The sequence below is a fragment of the Mycetomoellerius zeteki genome, unplaced genomic scaffold, assembly GCF_001594055.1.
Source record: "Mycetomoellerius zeteki isolate Tzet28-1 unplaced genomic scaffold, Tzet1.0 scaffold25, whole genome shotgun sequence".
In the NCBI taxonomy this organism is placed as follows: domain Eukaryota; kingdom Metazoa; phylum Arthropoda; class Insecta; order Hymenoptera; family Formicidae; genus Mycetomoellerius; species Mycetomoellerius zeteki.
The window spans coordinates 316,711-340,576 of record NW_017257227.1 but is presented as its reverse complement, the minus strand read 5'-3'; the positions used below and the strand labels follow the sequence as shown (position 1 = coordinate 340,576).

Genomic DNA, 23,866 nt, shown 5'->3' with positions numbered 1-23,866 from the left:
ATATTTTTAAGATAAGAGATCTTTGTAATTTATGGCTTTCAGCTGTGATTTATTTACATATATGTATAAATTCATCTATAGCATCGAGATTTCTTCATATAAAATACAAACAAATCAGATATGAAAGTATGTCAGTTAAAAATATCTCCTTTAATTTATTTATAATTTTTTGCAATAATACTTTATAACTAACTGTAAAAGATTATTGAAACATAATCAGACTATACTATTATTTATTTATTCTGTTTATCAGGACAACTTACTTCTATATAGTCACGCCAGACTAATGGCCGAGGATAATCATAGTAAGGAGTACTTGGTCAGCATCATGTTTTCTCACTACGACAGAAACAATGACGGTAATTTGGAGCGGGAAGAGCTTTTGCAGGTGATTTAACATTGAATATACTTTTCTTCGTGTAGTATTTCTTCATTAACGTTTTCTCTCAAGTTTAACTTAAACTGAAGGAGAAGTACTTGCGATAAGATTTATTTGATGGCCATTATTTTAACGGCAGTAACACGATTTTTCCATTGCTCGAGCGTCTAGCGAATAATGCGCTTAAACCCTTTCGAACATTCAGATCGCCAAGGAAGAAAACATGGAAGAGCTATGTGCAGGATGCAATTTGAGCCAGATGATCAGTTACGATGACACCGATGGTGATGGCAAACTGAACGTTAACGAGTTCTACATGGCCTTCAGCAAGCTTTATAGTAAGCATCATTTGTGTAAGATTCAATTATTATTTATCACGAGATTTATCCTTTACAAGTCGATGACAAAGATAAATTATATAATTATGTTAATAAAATGTATACAAATTAATTTAATCTTTTAAACTAATTTCTTTAATTTAAAACAAATTCTTCTAGTACAAATATATTTGTTCTCGAAAATTATTCTTTTATATCATTACTATTCTGACAATTTTGTAAAATAAATAATCTTTTAATTTTAATAAATGATTTAATTGTCAACCAAAAACTTTATTACTCGATCACTGACCGTTACTCAATTTAACATATTATTGCTTTGCATAATACGAGCAAATCCACACATTTAATTACGCTAGCCAAAAATGTGTTTATACGATCCATCTGATTATTATAACCAACAAAATTATTATGATATCTGATTTATTCGATGGAAACGCATGGTACACATATAAGAAATGGATAGATCTGAATTATAGAACGATCAAAGCGATTTAACACATTATTGCTTAAAATAAATAATGTTGTCGCCGCGGTTAGTATAATTTAACGTAGTGATTAACTATTTTCAAATAATTTTCTTATGGTAATCCGTATTATAACGTTCTCAATGCAGGACGCATTGTCCATGGACAATGGTGTCACCGTAAATTGTCAGACTGCACACGTGACCGACACAGTGCCATCGCGCACATATAAACGACCTCGAGGAATTATTATGCAAAGTTTGTACGATGGACGATCGTCCATTCAATTTGGCCAAAGTATAACGTACACATAATATATACGAGGGTGGTTCTGATCTGTGCAGGTGTATCGGTGGTATCGTTGGATAAATCCCTCGAAGTGAATCACATATCCGCACGAGTCGGGGACAACGTTGAGATTAAGTGCGACGTCACCGGAACACCACCTCCGCCTTTGGTCTGGCGCCGTTACGGCACGGACGTAGAAACCCTCAGCGAGCCGGAGGTATTCCACTCGAACGAAATAATTCGATCTCTATCCTTCGTCGTTAGCTTTGTAAATACCGTAATATCGTCCATGCATCAGAATACCATTTCAATTAACGCGTACAAAAATTGTATATTTCTTCACTTTCTCTTTTTATAATATTCATTTTATTGAGAAAAATTTCTTTTTTTTTACATTTCTCGTTAAATTCTTACGAATGGGAATCGAAGATCAAGATTTTTTATCGCTTTTAAGTGAGCAATAATTAAAAAAATTAATTTAAGTGTCAAATTTTGACGAACTGATGTTATCCTCATTCTAAATAATAAAGAAGTGTACACTACGAGAAAATTAAAGCAACACAAACATACACTTTGTAGATTCGCGTTCTCAACGACGGTAGCCTTTATCTGACAAACATGCAATTGGAACATGCTGGTAATTACACGTGCCACGCTCTTAGGAACCAGGACGTGGTGCAAACTCACATGCTCACCATATACAGTAAGTCTATGCTTTCAAACGGAATAATATAAATTACTGTAGATTTGGATTAAACAAATTTTGATCCTGCTTGGGAAACGAAAAATTTTTTATTTACAAATTATATAATTGATTTATATGTATAATTAAAATCTAACTTATATAATATATAATAATTTATGTATCTCACAGGACTAATTATTCCTTTATATATTCCAAACTTATTGTGTATTCCGAATTTACCAAAGTCATTCCTTTTATCTACAAATTATTTAACAAATTGAATTTATTTTTAGCGAAAACATTAACATAAATAAAAAATGAATAATTTTTACAAATACATATATAGAGGAGAGTGGCTTAAATCGGACCTATTTGCAATTTTTGCTTTCTATAAGGCGTAAATAAAGTCCGATCGTGCGTAAGTAAAACCGAAAGTGTCGTTGGAAATATCATTTAATTCCCTTCATTTTTGCTTCATTTTAACGTATCTCTCATTTGTGTTGAACTATAATGGAAAATGTAAAAACGCTTTTTCCGGTCCGATTTGGAACTATTGGTTCCAAATCGGATCATTCCCTGGTTCAAATCAAACGCTCCTATTTTTATGGACTTTTAGATAAAATTTTTAAATATTTTAATGTATTTTTGTTAGTATTGAGTAAAAACGAGCAATTTGACAGTCAAAGATAAAAATTTTATTCAGAAAAAAAATTATTGACAGTTTATATTATTAGAACTGAAATCAATAAAACTCAATTAATCCAAGTCTGATGACTCATGATATTTTACTGATTTAATTCCTTGGATCAGATCTGGTCGACCGATCACCAATACTACAACCAGGCCTATAAATTACTGTACTGTCCGATTTGGACACGGGTTCTTTCGAACTTTGGAACAAAATTTACAATAAACCGCAAAAATGATTGATTGATATCGCAAAATGCTAGATATTTTTGAATTCTACACTGTTTAATTATCTTAAATCAATTACCTTTTAAATTTTTAACACCTTTTAAATAACGAATTACAAAGATCTTCTTTTTTAAAAAAGTTTTCGCACGATAGCAGATATTTGCGTCTATTCTGTGAATGTTATGTTACAGAGAACTGTCAAACTGCTATTACATGTTCGGTGTCTTATATAAGAACTTTACATTATAAATAGTACACAAATCTGCTTAACCGTATTTATTTAAATTAAAAAGGTCCTATTTGGAACACGGTCCGATTTAAACCATCCTCTGCTATCATAAAGACGTATTCTTTTTCTTCAGTTATTATCAAATATATTATAAAGTTGAAGAAAATACCCACATTTTAAAATATAATAAAATACATATCAAATTTAAAAAAATAAAATAACGTTAAAAAATAATCGCGGATAATATCTCTTAGCTGTACCCGAGGTCAGGGTGACACCACAATTCCAATCCAAACGACCAAAGGGAACGGCGAAGATGAGGTGCCACGTGATAGGTGAGCCTCTCCCACGTGTACGATGGCTGAAGAACGACAAACCCCTGAGCGAGGATCAGCCAGACAAGTACGAAGTGATCGGGAATGGTACTAAATTGCTAATCAGGAAGGTCGATTATGCCGACACTGGGGCTTACATGTGTGAAGCGACCAGCGCTGGGGGACTAACGAGAGACATCAGCAGTTTAGTGATTCAGGAGCAACCTACACCGAGTGAGTAAAGAGCAACTTCTTGCTGTGAGATGAGAACTCGTAGTATTAAATCATTATACAAATATGTTTAATTTAAAAAATAATATTTTTAATATAATAGCAAAATATTTTTTAATTATTCGCATCAATATTCACCAATAATTTTCTATCGTTATTATTACTAATTAGTTGTAACTTTAAGTACTATCATAATTTTATTCATTATCTTATTGTCTAGTGTCTTTAATATAATATAATATTGAAATCTTAATATGATATAATATTGAAATCTTGTATCCAGTTGCGACGGACGAAGAACGCAGATTCTTATCTTTTCATGAGTGGGGTATTTTAGTATATGAGCCATCTACGTGTCACGCGCTACACGAAATTCATTCCACAGACATTATACCTGGTACTCAGGTGCGAGATAAAAAATATATTCCTTTTTTTTCTGTCCTTTTCTTTCTCAATGATCTTATCATTCTATATTCTTTACACATTTTTTAGGAACATGTCTGCGGACCTAAAAATGTTCCGTGTTCTTGGGGCCGTGCTATTAATGTTGCTGATAGATATGTATACGTTAGTCAACCGGATAAAAACCGCGTACTTGTGATCAGCGAAGTACAGATGATGATAATTGATGTACGCATTGTTTTATCTTTCATTATAAGATCGAAAATATTTAGAATATATACTATAATTTTAATTAATATTAGAATAAATAATATTATTCAATTAATTTCTCAGGTAGTGGCTACAGACAAAAATCCGGTGGATTTGTGGTACGTACAAAACCTTGACTACGTCTGGATATTAAACTGGAGAAGTGAAATGGATGCCGGTATCAAAACCGTGCAAATAATCAAAGAAGCTGCTCAGCGAAAAAAACATCATACAATGCGACCAGAGCCTATTGATGCGCAATTCGATCTCGTGAAAGGCCTGTATATTCCGCAGCAGCGAGTATGTTTATCGTCTTTGTCTTTCGATATCGCAAAACTATGCAAACTTAAAACTAAAAATAAATCCTTTAACCAATATATCATTTAATCAATTTGGATTATATTATCAATCATTACAAAAAATTATATGAGTAATAATATTATCTATATTACTTTTGAAAAATTTTTAAAAAAACTTTTATTTCTTAGGATACAAAACACATATTCAAATATGGCTATGTGACCCATACGAATCAGCATGGGATGTACAAGCTCGATCTGGTCAACATGAGATACACTCGTACCGTGAACTTGGCCAGCTACAACTGCGTACCAACAAGCATGGAATTCTCCGATCTTTGTAATATATTTCTACACAATTGCTCGATTATAGACCATTCCTTACTTATTGCAATATATTTCCCATTATTTTAATATTTTTTTAATTTTTGTTTAGTCACGTAACTTCAAATTCTTTGTTCAGCTTCCTATTCAGCCAGAATGCAATAAAATTTTATTTTCAGACGGTTTTGTGATACTGGAATGCGAAGAGCCAATCACTGGTCGACCGACCGGTCAAGTGCTATTAGATTATCTTACTGACAGCGTTCTCGCTCATAAACCGAGCATCCTGGGAAAACCAGCGATTTCTCCTGATTCCAGATATCTGGTTACTCTTGACAAACAAAACACTGGTGTCACTCTCGTGGTGCAGGAGATATTACGTAATATATATATATATATATGCATTTTGCATTTTCACTATAAAGATATAAAATGAGATACTTTCAAATATGTATACACTGAAAAAAAATATAGTCAATTTTAATAAATATTTAATTTAATACTGCCAACTAAACATTTACTTACAGTAAATAAATATTTGTTCAGTAAAAAGAATGATTTGTTAAATCAAATTAATGTTTCTTGTATCAATTAAATATATCTGTATATTTAATAAATATTTAGTTGGCAGTATTGAACTAAATATTTGTTAAAATTTGACTGATATTTTTTTTACTTGATATTTTTTTTCAGTGTACTAATGCAATATTATTAAAGACTATTTACATCAGACGCTTTTTTAGTTCATTAAATGCTAAGACAAATTTTAAATTTTAAAATGATGAACAGCGATTGAAAAATTGTTCAAATTGCATAAACAATATATGTATATTGCATACATTTTTGCAGCAAGTGGACTAAAATTCGCTTTTGACGTGAAAACGACTTTAAATATCAGCGACATTGCCTTCTATCCATCACAAACAACACATAGTTACGATATATACGCTTCATCGATAGACAAAGAAGATATCCTTTTCCTCGATTTAACTACTGGTAAGCTCATTTTTATGCTTTATTCAAATTAAATAAATGTTTATTTTTATTACTAAGAGAAAGAACTTATAATCTACCGATTTTTTTCATCTTTTTGCGATTAATTAAATCATGCAGTTGATATTATATCAAATATCATTAAAAATTTCCTATCTAACTGTATTATGTTAGTAAGATTAATTGTACAAATATGTAGCTTTATTATCTATTTAATTTTTTGAATTGTTGATAATTTGATATTCTTTGAAGAAAAAGTCTAGTCCAAGTTGGCAAAAGTATTATTTTCTTAATAAAGTTTTGCCTGTTTGCTTCAAAAAACTTTATATATACATTTTATTTAAAAACATTTTCTTTAAAATATTTCATTATATTTTTTTCCTTAAAATCTTTGCAGGATAAACTTTTCACATGTAAAAACAGGAACTAATAACATATGTCTTTTCAGGAAAAGTGGAAATGATAACAGGCGTGGGAAAGGCAACACCACCACATCTCACTAAATGGGGTAATCCGAATAGACCGATAATACAAAGCGGTATATTTGGTCGATATATGGTAAGCCCCTCCAACCAAGCGCTCTTTGTTCTCAATGGAGAGACCCGTACGGTAAATTGTGAGATTGGTGGCCTTATACATCCCGGCGCGATTGTTTGGTTTACTGTTTCGTTGCGTTAATGAATGTAGCTTTGTGACGATGACAATACGAGACATACGTATATAAATTGAAGGATCCAAGCGGGTACCAAAGCCAATTATACCGAAAAATTTTAGATGAAATTAAAGGTAACATAGAGAAATCATACGATAAATACTTTCATCTTCTCTAGATAATTATTTTTTAAATAAATATTATACATTATAATATTATACGATTGCACCGCTAATTGAAAAAAAAAAACAATGTTATCTCAAAGCAATGTCCAAGAGCCAATAGTGACATATAGTACGTGTCAATGGTAGATAAGTAACTGTAATATATCAAATTAATTACTTTATATTGCAATCTATATTAATAATCATATCGATTAGATTAAATTATTTAATTGTGTGTGTTAATGAAATATTAACTAAAATAAAAAATGAAAAAGAAATTATGGAAGATAATAAAAATTTCGTTATAGTCTTTGAGCTGATTTCTAATTTCAAAAAATAGAAATTCATAACTGTTACATAGGTAAAACTGTTATTAATACTTTTTAAGTGTTATATAGATATCGTCAAAATAATACAAAATAATTTAATAATACTCACATATTTTTGTCTACAAAAAGAAATATGACAATAGTCTCATACATTTAGAATTGTGATGTAAATTGTTACCGATACATATCAAGTTCTAACTGCCAAATTGTCAAATATTGTTTATAAATTACACCGTTACTACATCTTTGATCGGCAAGCAGTCACAATGTGTGTCAGAAATAATAGTTTAATCCAATTTAAACAAATGTACAGTAGATAAAATCAGATTTCAATGTCAAAGACATTTGAAAATTATCTTTTTGCAGTGATTAAAAAAAATGACAATTGATGTAAATTGTTAAGTAATCTACCCAGCTAATGCTAAATATTCATAGAAAGTTCCATTCTTATTTCCAATGTGTCGAATATTTCGGCACAGCGAAAGAATCGTCATACAGAACATACAAATGTCTATGAAATGTTCAGAATATTGTATGAATGAATACTCCTTGTATATATCACGAAAATTGCGAGCGAGCGAGCAATACACATCTCCGCTGACAGAGGGTCGCGGCGGAGAGCATTTACTCGTTAACAGTAATCATCTGGGAGAGAATATAAAGAGCGCAGCATTTCATTTATAAAGTACAATTGACGATATATGCAGATGACATTGCAATCTTTACTCTTTCTTAGAGTCTCAGGATGCGTTCCGAGTTACGCATGAAGCACCATGATGTATCGTTATATCCTTCTTTATTAATTGGTAAACAACAAGGACAAATGATGCATCATGCTCTTCATGCGTAACTCGGAACGCATCCTAATGCGGGGTCTACAATAGAAGTCGTAGCAGTCGTAGGGTCTTAAGTCGTAGAAAATTGACCAATCACAGTCGAATATGAGAAGAATAATCAACTGTGATTGGTCAATTTTCTACGACTTAAGACCTTACGACCGCTACTTCTATTGTAGACCCCGCATAAGTCTGCTTATCGCATACCTTCAGCACCACATTGATGACAATCGTCCAATTCTTTAGTGAATGGAAGATTACCATCAATTCAGATAAGACTTGAAGCTATTTTCTTTACCCGCAAAAGGAATGTTACTTCTCCGTTGCTGAGGGTGTTGGACTATACCACTATATTCTGTCCCATGGTCTACTCTCTATATAAAGTACTATATATATAATGTCAAATATCTAGGCATTATATTTGATTCTGCTCTCCGCTGAGCTCCTGCGATCTGGAATCGTACCGCTAGAGCTTAGGCAACTTCTAAAGCATCCTTATCTTTTCATTAGTACAAAGAATACGCTATTGTATGCTGCATATAAGATTTAAGATTTTACTTTACTTAATATCCTCGTCCCGCTTACTTTATGCGGCTTCTATGTGGGCTGCTGCATCGCGTACATATTTAGACCGACTCCAACAGGTGCAGAACAATTTTTTACACATTATTTTTGCTAAACCTCGGTGTATATTAATTACTGATTTACACTCTCTTCCGGGTGTTGAATTTATTGATTCCGTCATTATTCGAATGATCTCTCACTCGCCTAAGATCAAAACCCACTTTTCCAAAATGTCGGAAATTATAACTTGGAAGATCTTCTTTTCCGTATGAAATGTTGTTTATCTAACTCACTTGTCTCCTTTACTTGTACCTGAATTGAATCACAAATGCTCACTTCTACTCGTACTAAGCGAGGCCTTCTAAGCCTGGGATAAATTTTACCCCCGCAACCGTCTTTTCACCAATCAGTGTTCGGTGTCAGCGCGTTGTTGTCCATATGAGGATCCAGGCTAACGTTTATTCATTCTGCCTGCTCTTCGCTTTATTATATTATGAGGACCCGCCTAGTATATAATATTGTCTGGCTTTATTTTTAATTTTTTACATCGGAGTTTTTTTGCATTCTCCTTTTCTTTTCTACTTTACAATTAAAATGCCACTTCAAAGATCCTATCTCTCGTTGCATTATTAAGTCTCACTTTTTCGGTTTTATACGGGTTGCAGGAACTTTCTCAGGTACCGTTATTTATGACTTCTAGATGTTAAAAAAATGCCTATAAAGTAAGCCCCAAAATTGGGCTCTAAGGTAAAAGTGTGAAGTGTTTTTCAAAGCAAAATTTGGTTTAATTAAAACTCTCTCTCTGTGTGTGTCTCTCTCTCTCTCTCTCTCTCTCTCTCTGATCCAGGGACGATCGGATCTGGAATTTATGAAAAAATTAAAATTTTGCCGAACATATATAGAACATTCTCGGAATACGTAACGATAAATAGAATTTTTAACCGATATTTAAATGTTGCTTTTACATTCCGTAAATATTTCGGAATATTCCAGAATACTCTTGGAATGTTTTTTGAAGATTTTAGAAACCTTTTATGAATATTTCAGGAATATTTAGCGTTAGCTGGGTATATCCAATTGAAATATAGAAATTCAAATGTATCGATTTCAAGCTTTGATCTGGATAAGAATACATCCACTGAAAATGTTTATCTAGAGAAGACGAAGAGATTACATCGTAACATCAAATGCATGAGAATAACAAACAGTGAAAAACAGAAAAACATAAACGACGAAAGAACGGCCATAAGAGAGGAACAAAGAGAATAATATTAAGCTATACATAACGTAAACGATATAAAGATCGAAGTGTAAGCAAGCTACTATTAATTGTAGCATAATAAGTGCAATGTATATGTTGAGTAGGGCAAATGCATCAATAAGAACGGCCATTTAAGAGGGAAGTAGGAATATTCTATTATATAAATCATTTAAAGCTTTTTTATAAATACGAATTGTTTCGTTATATTTAATTATCTACTAAAAACATAGCATAAAAGTTGAGATTAATAATGAGAGGAATAAACTCTGTTAGAGTATAAATAACTGCTTTAATCTATACTTGTATAATAATTATAATATAACTGTACACAATGATTAAAATATTATCACATTCTCAGTTTTAGAAAAAAATATATTTAGACTATATATACACACTTTATATAATCACGAAAATAACGAAATATTGTGGTTTAGCGCTACAAAATTATTCGCTGATACCCTACAAGAAAATACCGAATTCAATTGAATGTATTATTATGCATAAATTAATTGATATGAAAACGTATGTGTATGCACGCAAATCGCTTGCTTTGCATAAATTATCTTATTATTCGACAAAATGATTTTAATGATCAAAAGAACATTTTCATGTCTTTTATTAATATAGGTTTAAAAAAAAAAAGACAACCATCGTTTGTTTTGTAGCTGTAAGCTGCGTTCCAAAATTTACTGCCAGTACTGAAAATCTAGTTTACGTTACGTGCACTACATATTTTCAGCATTAACAGTAATTTTGGAACACAATTTCAATATAGTAACATTATTCCCCCCTTATAGCTCTATGAAATCTGTAATTACTGATATGCTCTACAATTATCGATATGGAAGAAATAATTTCTCTGTTGACATTAAATTACTCTGTATTATCGATTGTCGAATTACACAATATTAGCCATTGCAGATTTTGTAGAGTTAACAGTAGATGTCACCGTCGTAATATCAAAAGCGACAAACATGGATATTCAAATATTCACTAATCATAAAAAAAATTATATATATATATATATATATAGCAGAAAATTTGGAAGATTAAATAAAACTTATATTTTTATTATTTCTGGATATTTCATACGTATTTTAGTAAGATTATGTAATAATCTTACGAGATGCACAAGTGTCCCTCTCCGATTTTTATATCTTTTAATGTTTATGTTGTACTCTTTAAACCAGAATAAAGGACACGTATAAAAAAACTGTGTCCCTCTCTCTCTTATTTTGATCTAAAATACAATATATTGAAAGATCATCAAAATCGTAGGATACTTCCATGTTAGTACGTGCGCTATTTGTGCATTCAAATAAATTTATTAAAAGAGTAAAAAGGCCAGAACTGCTAGATTCGGAGGAAATCGTTAGCGCGCAACGGCAATAGCATTCTTTTATACTACAGAAAGTATCGAGAAACTTCGAGTCGGTTTTACAACATTTGACAAACAGAAATGTTTTGAGCCGATTCTAGTTGCGTATACGCGTCATAATGTAGCGTATTACAACAATTTATAATAATTTAAAAATGTGCGTGAAAAACATGAGTATTACACCAATGCTGTGCTAATACGAGCATGTTGAACTGCGATTAGTGTCTTGTAATAAAATTGCGATATATACATATAACTAATTTAATAAATAATCCATGAACGTAATTGCATTTTATAAAATGTGTATATTCTGTTTCGCTTTACAATCCTCTTGTTCTCTCACTTGAATAACGAAGGAATATCGGATAAGCGCAACACTTTGTTATTCGTAAGCGTATATCCTCCCGCTCCTCTGCTCAGATAAAGAAGAAAGCATGGCGAAGCGTGACGTCCCGCTTTTAGCGAGTGTGCGGTGATTCAAGTTTGATTTCAAGTATAACATGTCCACCTTTATTCACTAATAAATTACGTGTTTAGAATTCTCGAGTACTACATTTAACCATCTACTGTACAAATTCGACATACGTTTACAATATATGCTCAATACAAATATGCTCAGTTCTCACAGTATCCGCGAAATAGGTCAGGCCTAAGTTGCGCTAATGCAAACGCTACCGGCAAGTACCGATTGCGAAAACATCGCTAACTTTTATCAAGAAATCGTATAACAAATCACGAAAGAAACGCACATGGCGACAGCTATCATCAATATTTCATGTAACTGAGCGCAAATCAACGCGTGCATGAAGTACGCCTTCCGTTACACTTTTAAAGATATCCTAGCAGAGGCAGGAGAGAGGGAGATGGATGCACGGGGGAGACAAAAGCGCAACAAAATAGATAAAGGAAATGTTGCAAACATATAAAGTACGCGAATAACTTTCACAGTGAATACACGTGGAAGAACGCAAATATCAATCCCCCCCTTTTGCCACAGTCCATCCTTTTGTCACCAGCCCTGTTCGTTCCTTCTTTGACTGCTCGACTTGTTCAATCGGCTATCAAGATAAATATACCACTTGTTATATATTGCACGGTTTCAAGTTGGTCCCTTGTCGACTATAAAACAATATGTACGCATTGCTAAAATCCTCGTCTTGTGGCTTCTGCCTGCTCGTAATCTCATCATTGTAATAATACCATACGTCCGTACGAGGATTCTTCGCATACGCCGTGTAATGGCCTGCTGATACACCTAAAATTTTATTTGACATGTAACAAAATTCATCAGTTTGTAATGTACCTCCAAATACGTGTAAATTATTTTTGAAAAGATATTTAAGTTTAAATATAAAAAAGTATTCAAAGTATAGCATCCATTAAAAAAATTTTTAGATATTAAAAATTTTTTTTAGATGGATGCTAAAATAATGGCACCGTGTTTTCACTGTTTCACCCTATTGATGCTCCTATATCAATAACTACAACAATTTTTTCTATAAATCTGTTTAAAAATATATGTGTAATAAAACTCTATTTTTTACTTTCTTATAATAAATTCTCTCTAAAATGAACAAATTCAAAAAAAAAATTTTTCATTTTTAAATTTACACACCTCCAAAGTGGCATACGCAGGCATAGAGATCATAAAGGTGGCGTCCTACGCTTAGACCCACCAAAGGGAATGTAACCTTGTCATCTAACTTCATACTCGCACATTCATAAAACACAAATCTGCCACCCAAAATAATACATTAGCTATCCATGATTACTAAGATATTTATAACATCAATCTAATAGCATTTGTAATATACAATGAATAATATTACATACCGTTTAAGGTATACAATGAGGAACTTAGGATACCGATGTACCGTAAGCGTTTTTGTGGCACATTGGTTACATTCACATTTCGGACAAAACCAAGGATTATGTTCGTCTAAAGTTTCACTAAAAAAAAGTATTAAAATCATATGAAACATGTGTGTACAGTGAGATCTAAAAGTCCCGGAACGGCTAATTATCTCAGAAAGTATTGGTTTATTGGAAAAACGTTTCAGACAAAGTTGTAGGGTTTAAAAAGATCTCTGTACTGATCTTATAAGTTTGACTTTGGGTGGCGTCGCCAACTCTATGTCATATCTCATTGGAGACTGTGTCTTTTATTTTTATTTTTACGTAAAAATGAAATTTTAGTGTAAAAATGAAAATAAGAGAAACAATCTCTAATCACCCTGATCTTAATGAATGTTATCTAGGGCATGACCCTGAACAATATTCAAGAGGTTTTAGTGTTGTCGGTTGGACACCTTGGGTCATACTCTCTGTAATAATTGTACTGTAACTTTCAAACCTTATAACTCGAAAAGTACTTAATAAAAATAAACTTTATTATGTGTTTTGAAAAGCTCTTAACACCAGTTATTAGATTCTGGAAAAAATTCAACTTAAAAAACTCGATGTGACCTTGGCCTGACATTGGTAACGCCACCCAAGGTCAAACTGATAAGAAGTAAAATAGATCTTTTTAAAAAAACCTCTACAACTTTGAAATATTTTTCCAATACTTTCCGAGATAATTAACCATTCCGAAACTTTTGGACCTCACTGTGTGTGTATATATATTATATTGTATATGCATATATATTTGTATAACGAATATTAGCAATTAAATTAACAACACATATAAAAGATATTTAAAAAAACCGTTCAGCATTTATATAGTAGATATTACACACTACACATCATACTGATTAAAAAAACCTTAGTGAACACACAGATCGAAAGCTCAACTGTTTCCGAGATACAATTTTGGGTAATTCAGATTAACGGATACCATGCCGAAAAAAAAACCACTATTTTAACGAAAAAATATCGGCAGTCTAAAGGTTAAAGGAACTCTGAGCAAATTTAAAAATTTCAGACATATTTTCCTTTGACTTTTCCCGGTTTTCCCAGTCTGTGGCAACCCTGCATATGTTGTCAAGGTCATGACCCTGAGTGACCTTCAAAAGGTTTTAGGTTGTGGTCACTGTTCGTTCAAAAGTTATTAACAAATAAAATTCAAGATGTTTTATTTCTGTTATATATACTGACGAGCATACAACTTTCAACGCGAAGAGAGGTCTACTCTACCTCTCCCTTACTTAGAAATGTACGACTTTCCATACAAAGCGGGGTCCAATTCCATCTCCCTGTTTGAGAGTGTACGACTTTTTAAGGGAAGTGACTTCAACTCCACCTCCCCCCTGCCATGAACGTACAACTTCCCACGTGAAGCGAATTTTACCTCACCTCACCTCTCCTTCTGTTTAGAAGAAAGTTTGTCGCCCCTTGGCTGGGGAGGGGGAGGTGCAGTGGACCTCGCTTCATATGGAAAGTCGAACGCCCCTAGGCAGGAATAGAAAGGGTAGTTTTTAATATTGTATATAGTAGAAATAAGACATTATTTTTTAAGTTTTATTTGTTAATAATTTTTAAACATACAGTAACTGTCATCTAAAACCTTTTGGAGGTCACTCAGGGCTATGACTTTGACAACATATGTCAAGGTCAGTAGCGCGGTGCTAGTTAATTCGAATAATAATTATTCAACTGACTTATTGCCTCTTCTACGTGTTGCATACGATGTAAAAAGAGGGAAATTGAGATAAGTAGCATAATCTATTTGGGAGAATTACAGATCCAATGAGGTGATCTCTTATAATGCCCATCCAATCATAACGGCTGGTTAATGTCAACTTACTGATTCCTGGTGAAATATTTCATTATAAAGTGTATATGAAAATAGAATCACAATATTCAGAACACGGTTTGCAAATACTGTAATCTTCACGTCACATACGACACATAGCCAATAAATGAATTATGATACAAACAAAATTGTTTATATCTTAGAAATAATCGAGTTTTTGACATATGTTCAACTAAGGCTTTTTTACTCAGTATATAGTGTGTACTATTTATACCATATAAATACTGAATCATTTTTTAACACCCTGTATAAAATATTTATGTTTATTTCTCACAGGAGAGAATACCTCTACTAACACAACTGAAATAACTCACTGAAATCAATTACCTCTGACTAAATGCTTGAAGGCAATCATAAAGGGACAGTGGATGGTGCGGACGTTGCTTACTGACACTAAGGTGATCAATAGGATGCAGAATCTTAGGAACATATTCGGTATAACGAACCGCAAGCGTATCACCATTCTGTAGCGCAACCATTCCCGTCTCAGATACACTACATCCCGTACAATGCGCCGTATACATACATCGTGAACAATGATGACCCTATAAGAAAAAATATTTTTGTACATTAATATAACATATATTTAATAATTTAGACTTATGTTGAAGTATTTGAATATGTTAATAATTATATTATTTTGGCTATTGTTTTGAAACTATGTAATTATTTCAGTAACAAAGTAATTTTATATGATTCAGTTATTGTAATATACCGATTATGACAATCAATCGTACACAATGCACTATACAAATTTTTCTTTTTTTTTTTTTTAGATTAGTATGGTTTTGCTGTAAGTTTTTGCAAAAAGTTATTTATCTTTTATATTAAATTATCTCACCTGTCCATCAACGAAATGAATTGTATAGTGTCCTTCATGTGGTACATTTCTCTTGATGATGTCATACAAATCCCGTGCGTTCACTCTTGATGGAAGTCGTATCAAGTGCGGATAACCAAAAAGCTTTGTACCTTTGCGATTATTCGTCGTTTCGTTCGTCGTATCGTGCCTCAATACCAAAGGTACGTTCAGAATACGTACAGTGGGCCTGGGTCGACCAGTTTGATCTATTTTCGTAAACGATGAGGCTGTCATGTACGTGGAACACATTGGACACATTTGGGGCTCCGTTTGATTTTTGAAATAATTCTGTAAAGTAAAAACTTGGACTTTATTTGAAATGATTTCAATTTGTATAACACTTTTGTATATCAGCAAAAGCTTTGTTTCTATTAAAACAAGGCAAAAATTTGATAAGATAGAACCCTCAGATTCAACGGCAGCATCAGATTAGTCTGAATTGAGTTCCAGGTATGACTACCAGGCTTGTGGATTAGACTGAACTTGCGGATTATACGAGATTTCAACTTCACGTTTCCAGTCGCTTCTGCTTTTAAAAAAGCGTCCTCAGCATTTTGAAAAACGCAAAGCTATTTCTGGTTCTCGTACGCATCATTATGATGCCGTCCGGCTAGAACGTTTAACAATCTTATCTCAGACCTTCCCGAGGTGAAAATAATGACAATATATGCCTCGTTCGTACACCCCTTCCACTAGATTGGTACTGCCATCTTTTCATCATTGGGATGAATGCTCGCTCGCTCTCTCTCTGGCTGTCATAATCTCTTGTTAGAGACATAGTGACCTTTTTTACAGATATATGGAAACTACACTTTAACGCCGGTTCTGAACGCCCTACTAAAAGAGGTTCTCATGGCATAGATATTCTGGTTTGCTATTGCCTTCCAAAAGGTTAAAGTCAAGTAAAATCTAATGTTTTAGGTGAATTACGAACCCGGATTTTTAGCACAGAAAGCATAACTTTTTATCCCACGATCGCCACAATTAATTGCAATTGCAATTAAATATGAAAATATCGAGTAAATATAAGGATTTAATTAAAATATAAGGATAACATATGAATACAGAAAATTTTTATTAAAAATTTTTTTTGTTATATTTGAACAACGTGGTAAACTTAGAGACCCTCTAATCAGAGTCATGAAATAAGAAAGTCATTAGACCGGTAATATTTTTCAGCAGTATATACATATAACTGTGATAGTGTACATAGTCGTACACATGTAAAATGATATGACTATGATAATGCATATAGACGTATTTACTTAAAATAATGATACTAAAAAAAAAACTAATCGAAATTAGAGATGTTATTTTATAACTCTGACTAAGAGGGTCTCTAGATAAACTCTCACCTCGATGCACGGATCGCACATGATAAAGTTACAGCTGTTTCCGCTGTGCCTCTTCAAATCGCCATCCAATTCCTCAAGACATATCATGCACGGCACTTCCTCGCCTGTGATAGTACATCTTTGGCAAGAATCCATCTCCGTTGGACGGTCCCCACCGCCATCAGACACCGAAGTGTACGCATCGGGAGGTTCCGTCAGTTCAAAGGCGTATATCGATCGATTCGTATCATTGACGTGTCTCAAGAGTGTATTGTCGTCCTTAAATTTAAAACCTTGATGTAGAATCCGATAGAGTGATGTTTCCGCCTAAGTACGATAAGCTACAGCAAGCAAGTAATTCCCGAAACCTACGGTGCAAGGGGAAAATAATATAGTCAAAAAGCAACAACGATAAGAGACCGGCAGCGTTGGTGAAATCATAATAGAGAGATAGAGAGAGAGAGAGAGAGAGAGAGAGAGAGAGAGAGAGAGAGAGAGAGAGAGAGGGGGGGGGATAGATAGAAAATAAAGAGAAGACTATGTTGAGCCTGTACGATGAAATGTAGCCCCGTAACTACGTTTTCACGTTACGAGAATGTTCTTCCATAGAATTTTTTTAGGAGGGTAGTATCGGCGATAATCGATCCTAATCGACATACCACCTTCTTAACTCTCCAATTATTTTTTAACAGCCTGATATCTTTCGATTTGTATAAAGCTCGATTATGCGAAGCGATAATTAAGACCTAAATTCATTCTTACCAGAATTATAATTTAAATAAGGATAGTCACAGACCAATACGAGCCGGTAAATACAGACGTCCATGCCTATGATAGTGTATATTCCACAGTGTCGTAACATTGGAATGTTTCCACTCTTACTCTTCAACCAACATACAAGTGTTGACTGTTAACTGTTGCTTGTAACAATACAAGCCTATTTATAGCTGTACTGGTTTGACTATCTTTATTTAGATTTTTTTAAATACGAGCGCAAGTCAATCTTTATATATAGTAAAATCATATTTTTTATCAATAATGCTATATTTTTATAAAATAGCGTCGCTACTAAAGACCTTTATATCTATGTGTATATATATATATATACATACAAATCTATATACAAATCTATGTATTAAACAAAATCATTGATCAATTTATCGTTAGTATTGCGATTTATGTGATACTTTTTTGTTAAATATATTTACAAAGCAAGCAATTACTAGAAAAAATTATTAATATACAAAAAAACCTTTATTAAAACAAGTTTAATTTTAATATTTTAACAATATAAGAAAACAAACATGTGTTCGTACCTACCAAAATCTTCGCTATGTGATTCTCTAACACTTCCGCAAGTGCAATATTTGTCACCGAGATATCTTCTTTACCAAGCGTTTTTAACAATTCCTCTTTTAATTTCCCAATTCGAGACTGCTTATTTAAGGAAATAACACACCTCATAGGTTGGTCACCGTTCGCAGGAACATAAGTGACATTCAATTGCCTCTCCATGGCATGAGGTAACGGTACCGATAAATACATAAAAGGTTCATATGTAACAGAAATGTGGTTACAAACCGAACACACAACCTAAAACATATTTAAATCGTAAATATTCGGTGCATTACAGATAGTGTTTTCTCAAAAACTATTTCAAATTATAACTAAAAAAAAACTTATTCTAAATAAAAAAAATAGGTTGACTTTAAAAACTTCACTCATAAAAATATATACATATTATACATTTTATGTAGAAAATTATAAATTGTAAAAGTAGGATAAATCCTGCCTCTTTATTTCAAAGCAAGACATAAAACTACTGTGATTTAATATAGGAGATTTTTACAATAAATACCAATGATGTTTGATATCAATTCCAACGTATAATCTCCACATAAGCAAACAATACCATCAGCAAAGTTCTTACCATGCTCTTAAATTGGCCTTGAAAAGTGTCAACAATGATACTCCTATTTGATCGCAAATGCTTCGCCCAGTGCTTATCCGCCTCAAGTTCATCCTGTGCGGCGATAGCGCCATTTCCATAATTCTGTAGAATCCGCGAGCATTGGGTGCTTTCACTGCCAAGACTATCATGCTTGTGATTCTTCTCTTGATCGTCTAATCTCATGCGTTTCACGTTACACTTTTCGAGACCGCTATCGTACTCGATATCAGAACCAGTCGATGCAGGATCGAGACTGCCATTGACCTTCTGGACATTTACCTCCTTTATGCGTTTGATACTAACGCTCTTATTATCAAAATCATGATTCTCCATAAGATTTGAATTATCTAACGGCATCCTGCGGACATTATCCTTGGGAAACTTCTGCGAGTCGTAATGAATTTCATTATTACACTCTTGTTGCGTTACCAAGAAATTGGCATTACTCGTCTTAGCCTCTTTATGAATATCATATAAGCCACCATACTGAGGCACACTTTTCGACAATTCAATTAACGTGTCTAATCTCAAGGATCGTGTCGGAGTAACTTCATTTGCGCCTTCCTCGTTCACTTTGTTATGAATGAAGGTGTTCGATCTTGCCTCAATGGTTTCATCCGAATCTAGCGTCTCCTCATCATCTTCACCATTTAACGGTGAATCTCTCGGTGAATTCGTGATACTATCGAGCTCTCCAATTGACGAATCAAACTCTTATAAAACATCGAGAAATGACATTCAAAATACAACATCTAAAAGATATAACATTCTACATATTGTATAAATTTCCTACCTCTTGGTGAACCAGCCATAGTCACATTTGGACTATTTGGACATTCTGGAGACAAACATTCGTACATTTCCAAAAGATCTGAATTACAAATGGAGTTAGCTGTGGCAGTGACAGGGGAAAGGATCTTTCCATTTGAATTTTCAATAGAATTAAAAGAATTGGCAGTGGTCGTAGATAATGGAACTTGACAATTCTTGGCACACTTTGCCATATTCATTTGTTCGTGGAGGGAATCCAACAGAAGGGCCAGAAATTCTTGACAGTCATGCTATTAAACATATATGATACAATCTTATACTAAATAATAATTAATAAACAGTTGATTAAATATATTAACAATTATGCACTTACTTGCCTATAATCCTTGAATTGTGAATGGTAAGCACCTAAAGTTTGCTTAAATTCTGTTGGTCTGAGTACACTATATCTCCCGGACCACATTTTCCCAAGGAGTACACTGAAGTGTGCCATTAGTGACCCAGGTGGAGGCAGTTTCTCTCCTCTCTGCTGTAAATCCAAGAAATGTCGTAGGACAGGAGCAGTCGCAGTCAAACATTGCAATCCAGCTGCCATAAAACAGGTATTACCCAAGTTACGAAGTCCACAGACGCCTGCAGGCAGAACAACTACCTCTGAAAGTATTTATAAAGGATAAAAATATATCGTGCATCGTCATAAGTTTTATATTCCAGACACTACGTTACATACACTCACCCATTGGCGAATCATCGTGGGAATCTCCAGCCTCTGCAAAGATATTGTTAAGTGTTGGTGTACCCGGTGGCAGAAACGGACCGTGTTCTATACCAGTTCCAGAATCACCAATAGGATCGGCACCCATATCCGTGAAATCATTTAATCCAGGCGGTGGAGGAAGAGGAATCGCATAGTCTGATGTCGAACTGTTTGCTTCAGTCCTAAGAAGATGATGCAAGAAGTAATTAAAGATAGGCATTAGACTGGGCATCTAATGCTCAGTGATGTATATTTTATTTGTTTTTAAGTAAAGAAGTCTTTAATTAATTTATTAATTTTATTGTTAGTTAAAGATGAGATCAATCAGATATATACAAACAAGATACATACTACTTGTAGAAATCAATATAAAATTTATAAGTTCACTAAAAAAATATATTTACATTATGTGTGTGCGTGTGTGTGTGTGTGTGTGTGTGTGTGTGTGTGTGTGTGTATACATTAATCAAATATTATTTACACAATACATTGTCTGATTTGTAGAACGTTTAAGTTGTACAAGCAACGAATTTTCTAATACAACAAAGATAACATCAAGTTATAATAAAAGCAGTTTAAAGTGACTACTATGTCACCCGCTATCATATGCCGTGTTCAAGCTGAATGAAGCAGTTACAACAAGCCTGTTCAACGAATAATTCAATGCAATTGATTGGATCTATATGTTTAATCTATAAAACTCAATCATATTCAATCACTCAGTGAACAGAATAATGACTTGACCAGCTTGAACACTGTCTAGCTTAATATGTCACTTGGTGATTAGGTACAAACAATGCACAGCCTCTGTTAAATCACGTAATTCTTATTGGTGTGCGAGATATCTTTGCAGCCATGTGAATATGAATAATATTTAATAATTATTTATTGCATATTTCAAAAAGATATTGTACAATTGGACAAATTATTTTCAAATTACAGAAGACATATTTTTACCATGTATCTTCAATGCCCATATTAACTTCGGACGAAAGAGCCTTATCTTCTTGTAGCGTGAGAGCTTGATCTAAGGAAGAAGTCAAGGGACTAAGACCAGTTGATTCTAATGCCTCCGATATCTCTGGTACGTCAGGCAAGTGAAAAATTCCAGATGTTCCAATCATTGAAATATTTTCAGCCTCCGTCACATCCACCTTATTGTCCATTCAGATAACAAGCCACAATGTAGTCTAAAATAATAATTACAATTCTAAATCTTACTTGTTTATTATTAATTAAATAAATGAACGCGAATCAGGTGGAAAATCAACATGGATTATGGCCAGTATTCACAATTCGTTCTTATTTCAAAACCGTCTTAAGTAACGTCTAACGTAGCCCTCTGATTGATTCATAACATCTTAAGACTGTACTTAAGACGATGGGTGCATTCAGTGGATGCATTCAGTACTACAACTGCAAACTGAGCACTCAGTGAGCTTCTTATACCTGTTTGGTCTATATTTTTAGATCTAATGGAATATGTCAATCAGATGCAACTAAGAGCTTACTAAGCGCTCAGTGAGTAGTCGTGCTTCTGGATGAACCCGATCTTAAATATAAGAATCGACTATGAATACCGGTCTCTGATTGATTTGTGACTTTTTAAGACTGTACTTAAAACAGTTTTGAATATGAGATCCGACTATGAATACCACCCTATATATGGGTATATCTCATATCCCAGGCTATACTTCATAAGTATAGTATATTATACTATAACTTAGTATAATTGGTAATAACACACTCTTCAGTTACACGAGACTAGCAACATGCGCACGGTACTTTTTATGAAGTTATAAGGCCTGTTCTTTTTGGCTGAACTTTTGCACTAGTTCATTTTTCTTCTTCTTTCCTCCTGAAGAGAAAAGGAAGAAAGATGAACTGGTGCAAAAGTTCAGCTAAAAAGAGCAGGCTTATATTGAAATTCATTTTGCTAGGGTACGTCACCCCATCTAGTTCATGGAAGGTTAATATTTCATTCCATTTTGCAGTTACTTTGCTCTAAAAATTTATTTTAATACTCTAAAAAATATTATTCGTTATATGTAAAATTTATGTATACAATATAACTTATAAAATACAAAAAAGGCTATTCTAAAGCTATTCTATGAGATATTTGTAATAATAATGAAATTGAACTTGAATCACATCACATATGTATACAATACAAGCGCTATTTACATTTTGTAACTGCCAATCAATTTCGATGACTCATATTTCTAAAAGCAGGACAGGAATAGAAGACGCAACAAGACATCGTGTAGTTTGTTGTACAAGGCGGGAAAGAGATTAACATTCTAACGGAAATTTTACAGCTAAAATACAAGTAACGCAATTTCAATCGGATTATATTGCTACATCATAACTTACGATTCAGAGACACATCTTTATCGATCTCGTAGATTATATCGGATTCGCTCCCTCCGTGTTCTCGCGCGGGAAGACCACGAAGGGCAAGTAAGGAGCAAACGCGAAAATTTTGCAAACACGCCGCCTCCGGCTTCCAACCGCACGACTCTGATCGTCCTAACCTGATACGCCCTAATTTCGCGCGGATAACGCAAAGCGCATCGCACCGTATAAGTGTCCCTGCACCGTATATACGACGAACAAGGATTATCGATGCAACGTCGATTCTTTTCACGATGGGCGGACAGACGTGATACACGCGCGAAATTGGCGAATACGTATTCAATATGGAAGTACAAGTGCGAGTTCTCGAAAGTACGATCGGACGGTAGAGCGAGCTGAAAGTTGCCGAAAGTGTCTTGTCGCGAGCGCATGCTGCAGCCTACCTGCAGCCTACCTGCAGCCTACAACGCCGTATTTCTCGCACGCGCGAGCGCGACGTCGTCGTCAGCATCGCCATCATTCCTGGATACCGCGATATATTCAATATATGAAACGAGACGAGATCGTAAAAATCGCAACAAGATTAAATACTTACATTACGTGAGATAAGCGAGCTCTGCGCCCCGACGACGTCTACACCGCCATTGCAGGGCACAGCGTGATCGGTAGATGCGCGCGGGATGCGATTCCGTCTACGGCGCTTTGGAAAATGGACGTGTTTTCGTATCCCTGATGGCCGAAGAATTTCGAGAGTCTACACAACACTGCCGAAACGATCATGGCGG

At 33.8% G+C, this 23,866-nt stretch overlaps 2 protein-coding genes across 9 annotated transcripts in view; one reads left to right on the top strand and one right to left on the bottom strand.

Moving 5' to 3' along the window:
* Window positions 1–6,991, top strand: part of Fstl5 (follistatin-like 5) — a 43,610-nt gene extending 36,619 nt beyond the window's left edge. For 4 of the 5 annotated variants that reach the window (XM_018449773.1, XM_018449774.1, XM_018449770.1 and 1 more), the window contains 12 exons: window positions 254–388; window positions 585–717; window positions 1,529–1,740; window positions 2,052–2,175; window positions 3,556–3,849; window positions 4,130–4,251; window positions 4,339–4,476; window positions 4,582–4,797; window positions 4,986–5,136; window positions 5,300–5,500; window positions 5,970–6,116; window positions 6,562–6,991. In XM_018449773.1, the coding sequence (XP_018305275.1) occupies window positions 254–388; window positions 585–717; window positions 1,529–1,740; window positions 2,052–2,175; window positions 3,556–3,849; window positions 4,130–4,251; window positions 4,339–4,476; window positions 4,582–4,797; window positions 4,986–5,136; window positions 5,300–5,500; window positions 5,970–6,116; window positions 6,562–6,791 (2,103 nt within the window). In that variant the 3' untranslated portion in view covers window positions 6,792–6,991. The remainder of the gene's footprint in view (window positions 1–253; window positions 389–584; window positions 718–1,528; window positions 1,741–2,051; window positions 2,176–3,555; window positions 3,850–4,129; window positions 4,252–4,338; window positions 4,477–4,581; window positions 4,798–4,985; window positions 5,137–5,299; window positions 5,501–5,969; window positions 6,117–6,561) is intronic. The other variant, XM_018449775.1, reaches the window with a different exon arrangement.
* Window positions 6,992–11,029: 4,038 nt separating this feature from the next.
* On the bottom strand, window positions 11,030–23,860 carry LOC108723811 (uncharacterized). 4 transcript variants are annotated; one of them, XM_018449804.1, is made up of 13 exons: window positions 23,677–23,860; window positions 21,684–21,916; window positions 20,706–20,908; window positions 20,343–20,623; window positions 19,992–20,259; window positions 19,178–19,911; window positions 18,568–18,840; window positions 17,269–17,526; window positions 15,893–16,201; window positions 15,379–15,596; window positions 13,131–13,247; window positions 12,913–13,031; window positions 11,030–12,552 (listed from the first exon to the last, which is right to left on the bottom strand). In XM_018449804.1, exons 2-13 carry the CDS (start codon window positions 21,890–21,892, stop codon window positions 12,380–12,382), a joined length of 3,162 nt encoding a protein of 1,053 aa, XP_018305306.1. In that variant the 5' UTR covers window positions 21,893–21,916; window positions 23,677–23,860; the 3' UTR covers window positions 11,030–12,379. The 4 variants fall into 4 exon arrangements, with proteins under 4 accessions (XP_018305306.1, XP_018305309.1, XP_018305308.1 ...); XM_018449807.1 differs by having other exon boundaries at window positions 20,343–20,602; XM_018449806.1 differs by lacking the exon at window positions 23,677–23,860 and adding an exon at window positions 23,525–23,541.
* Between the last annotated feature and the right edge of the window lie 6 nt (window positions 23,861–23,866).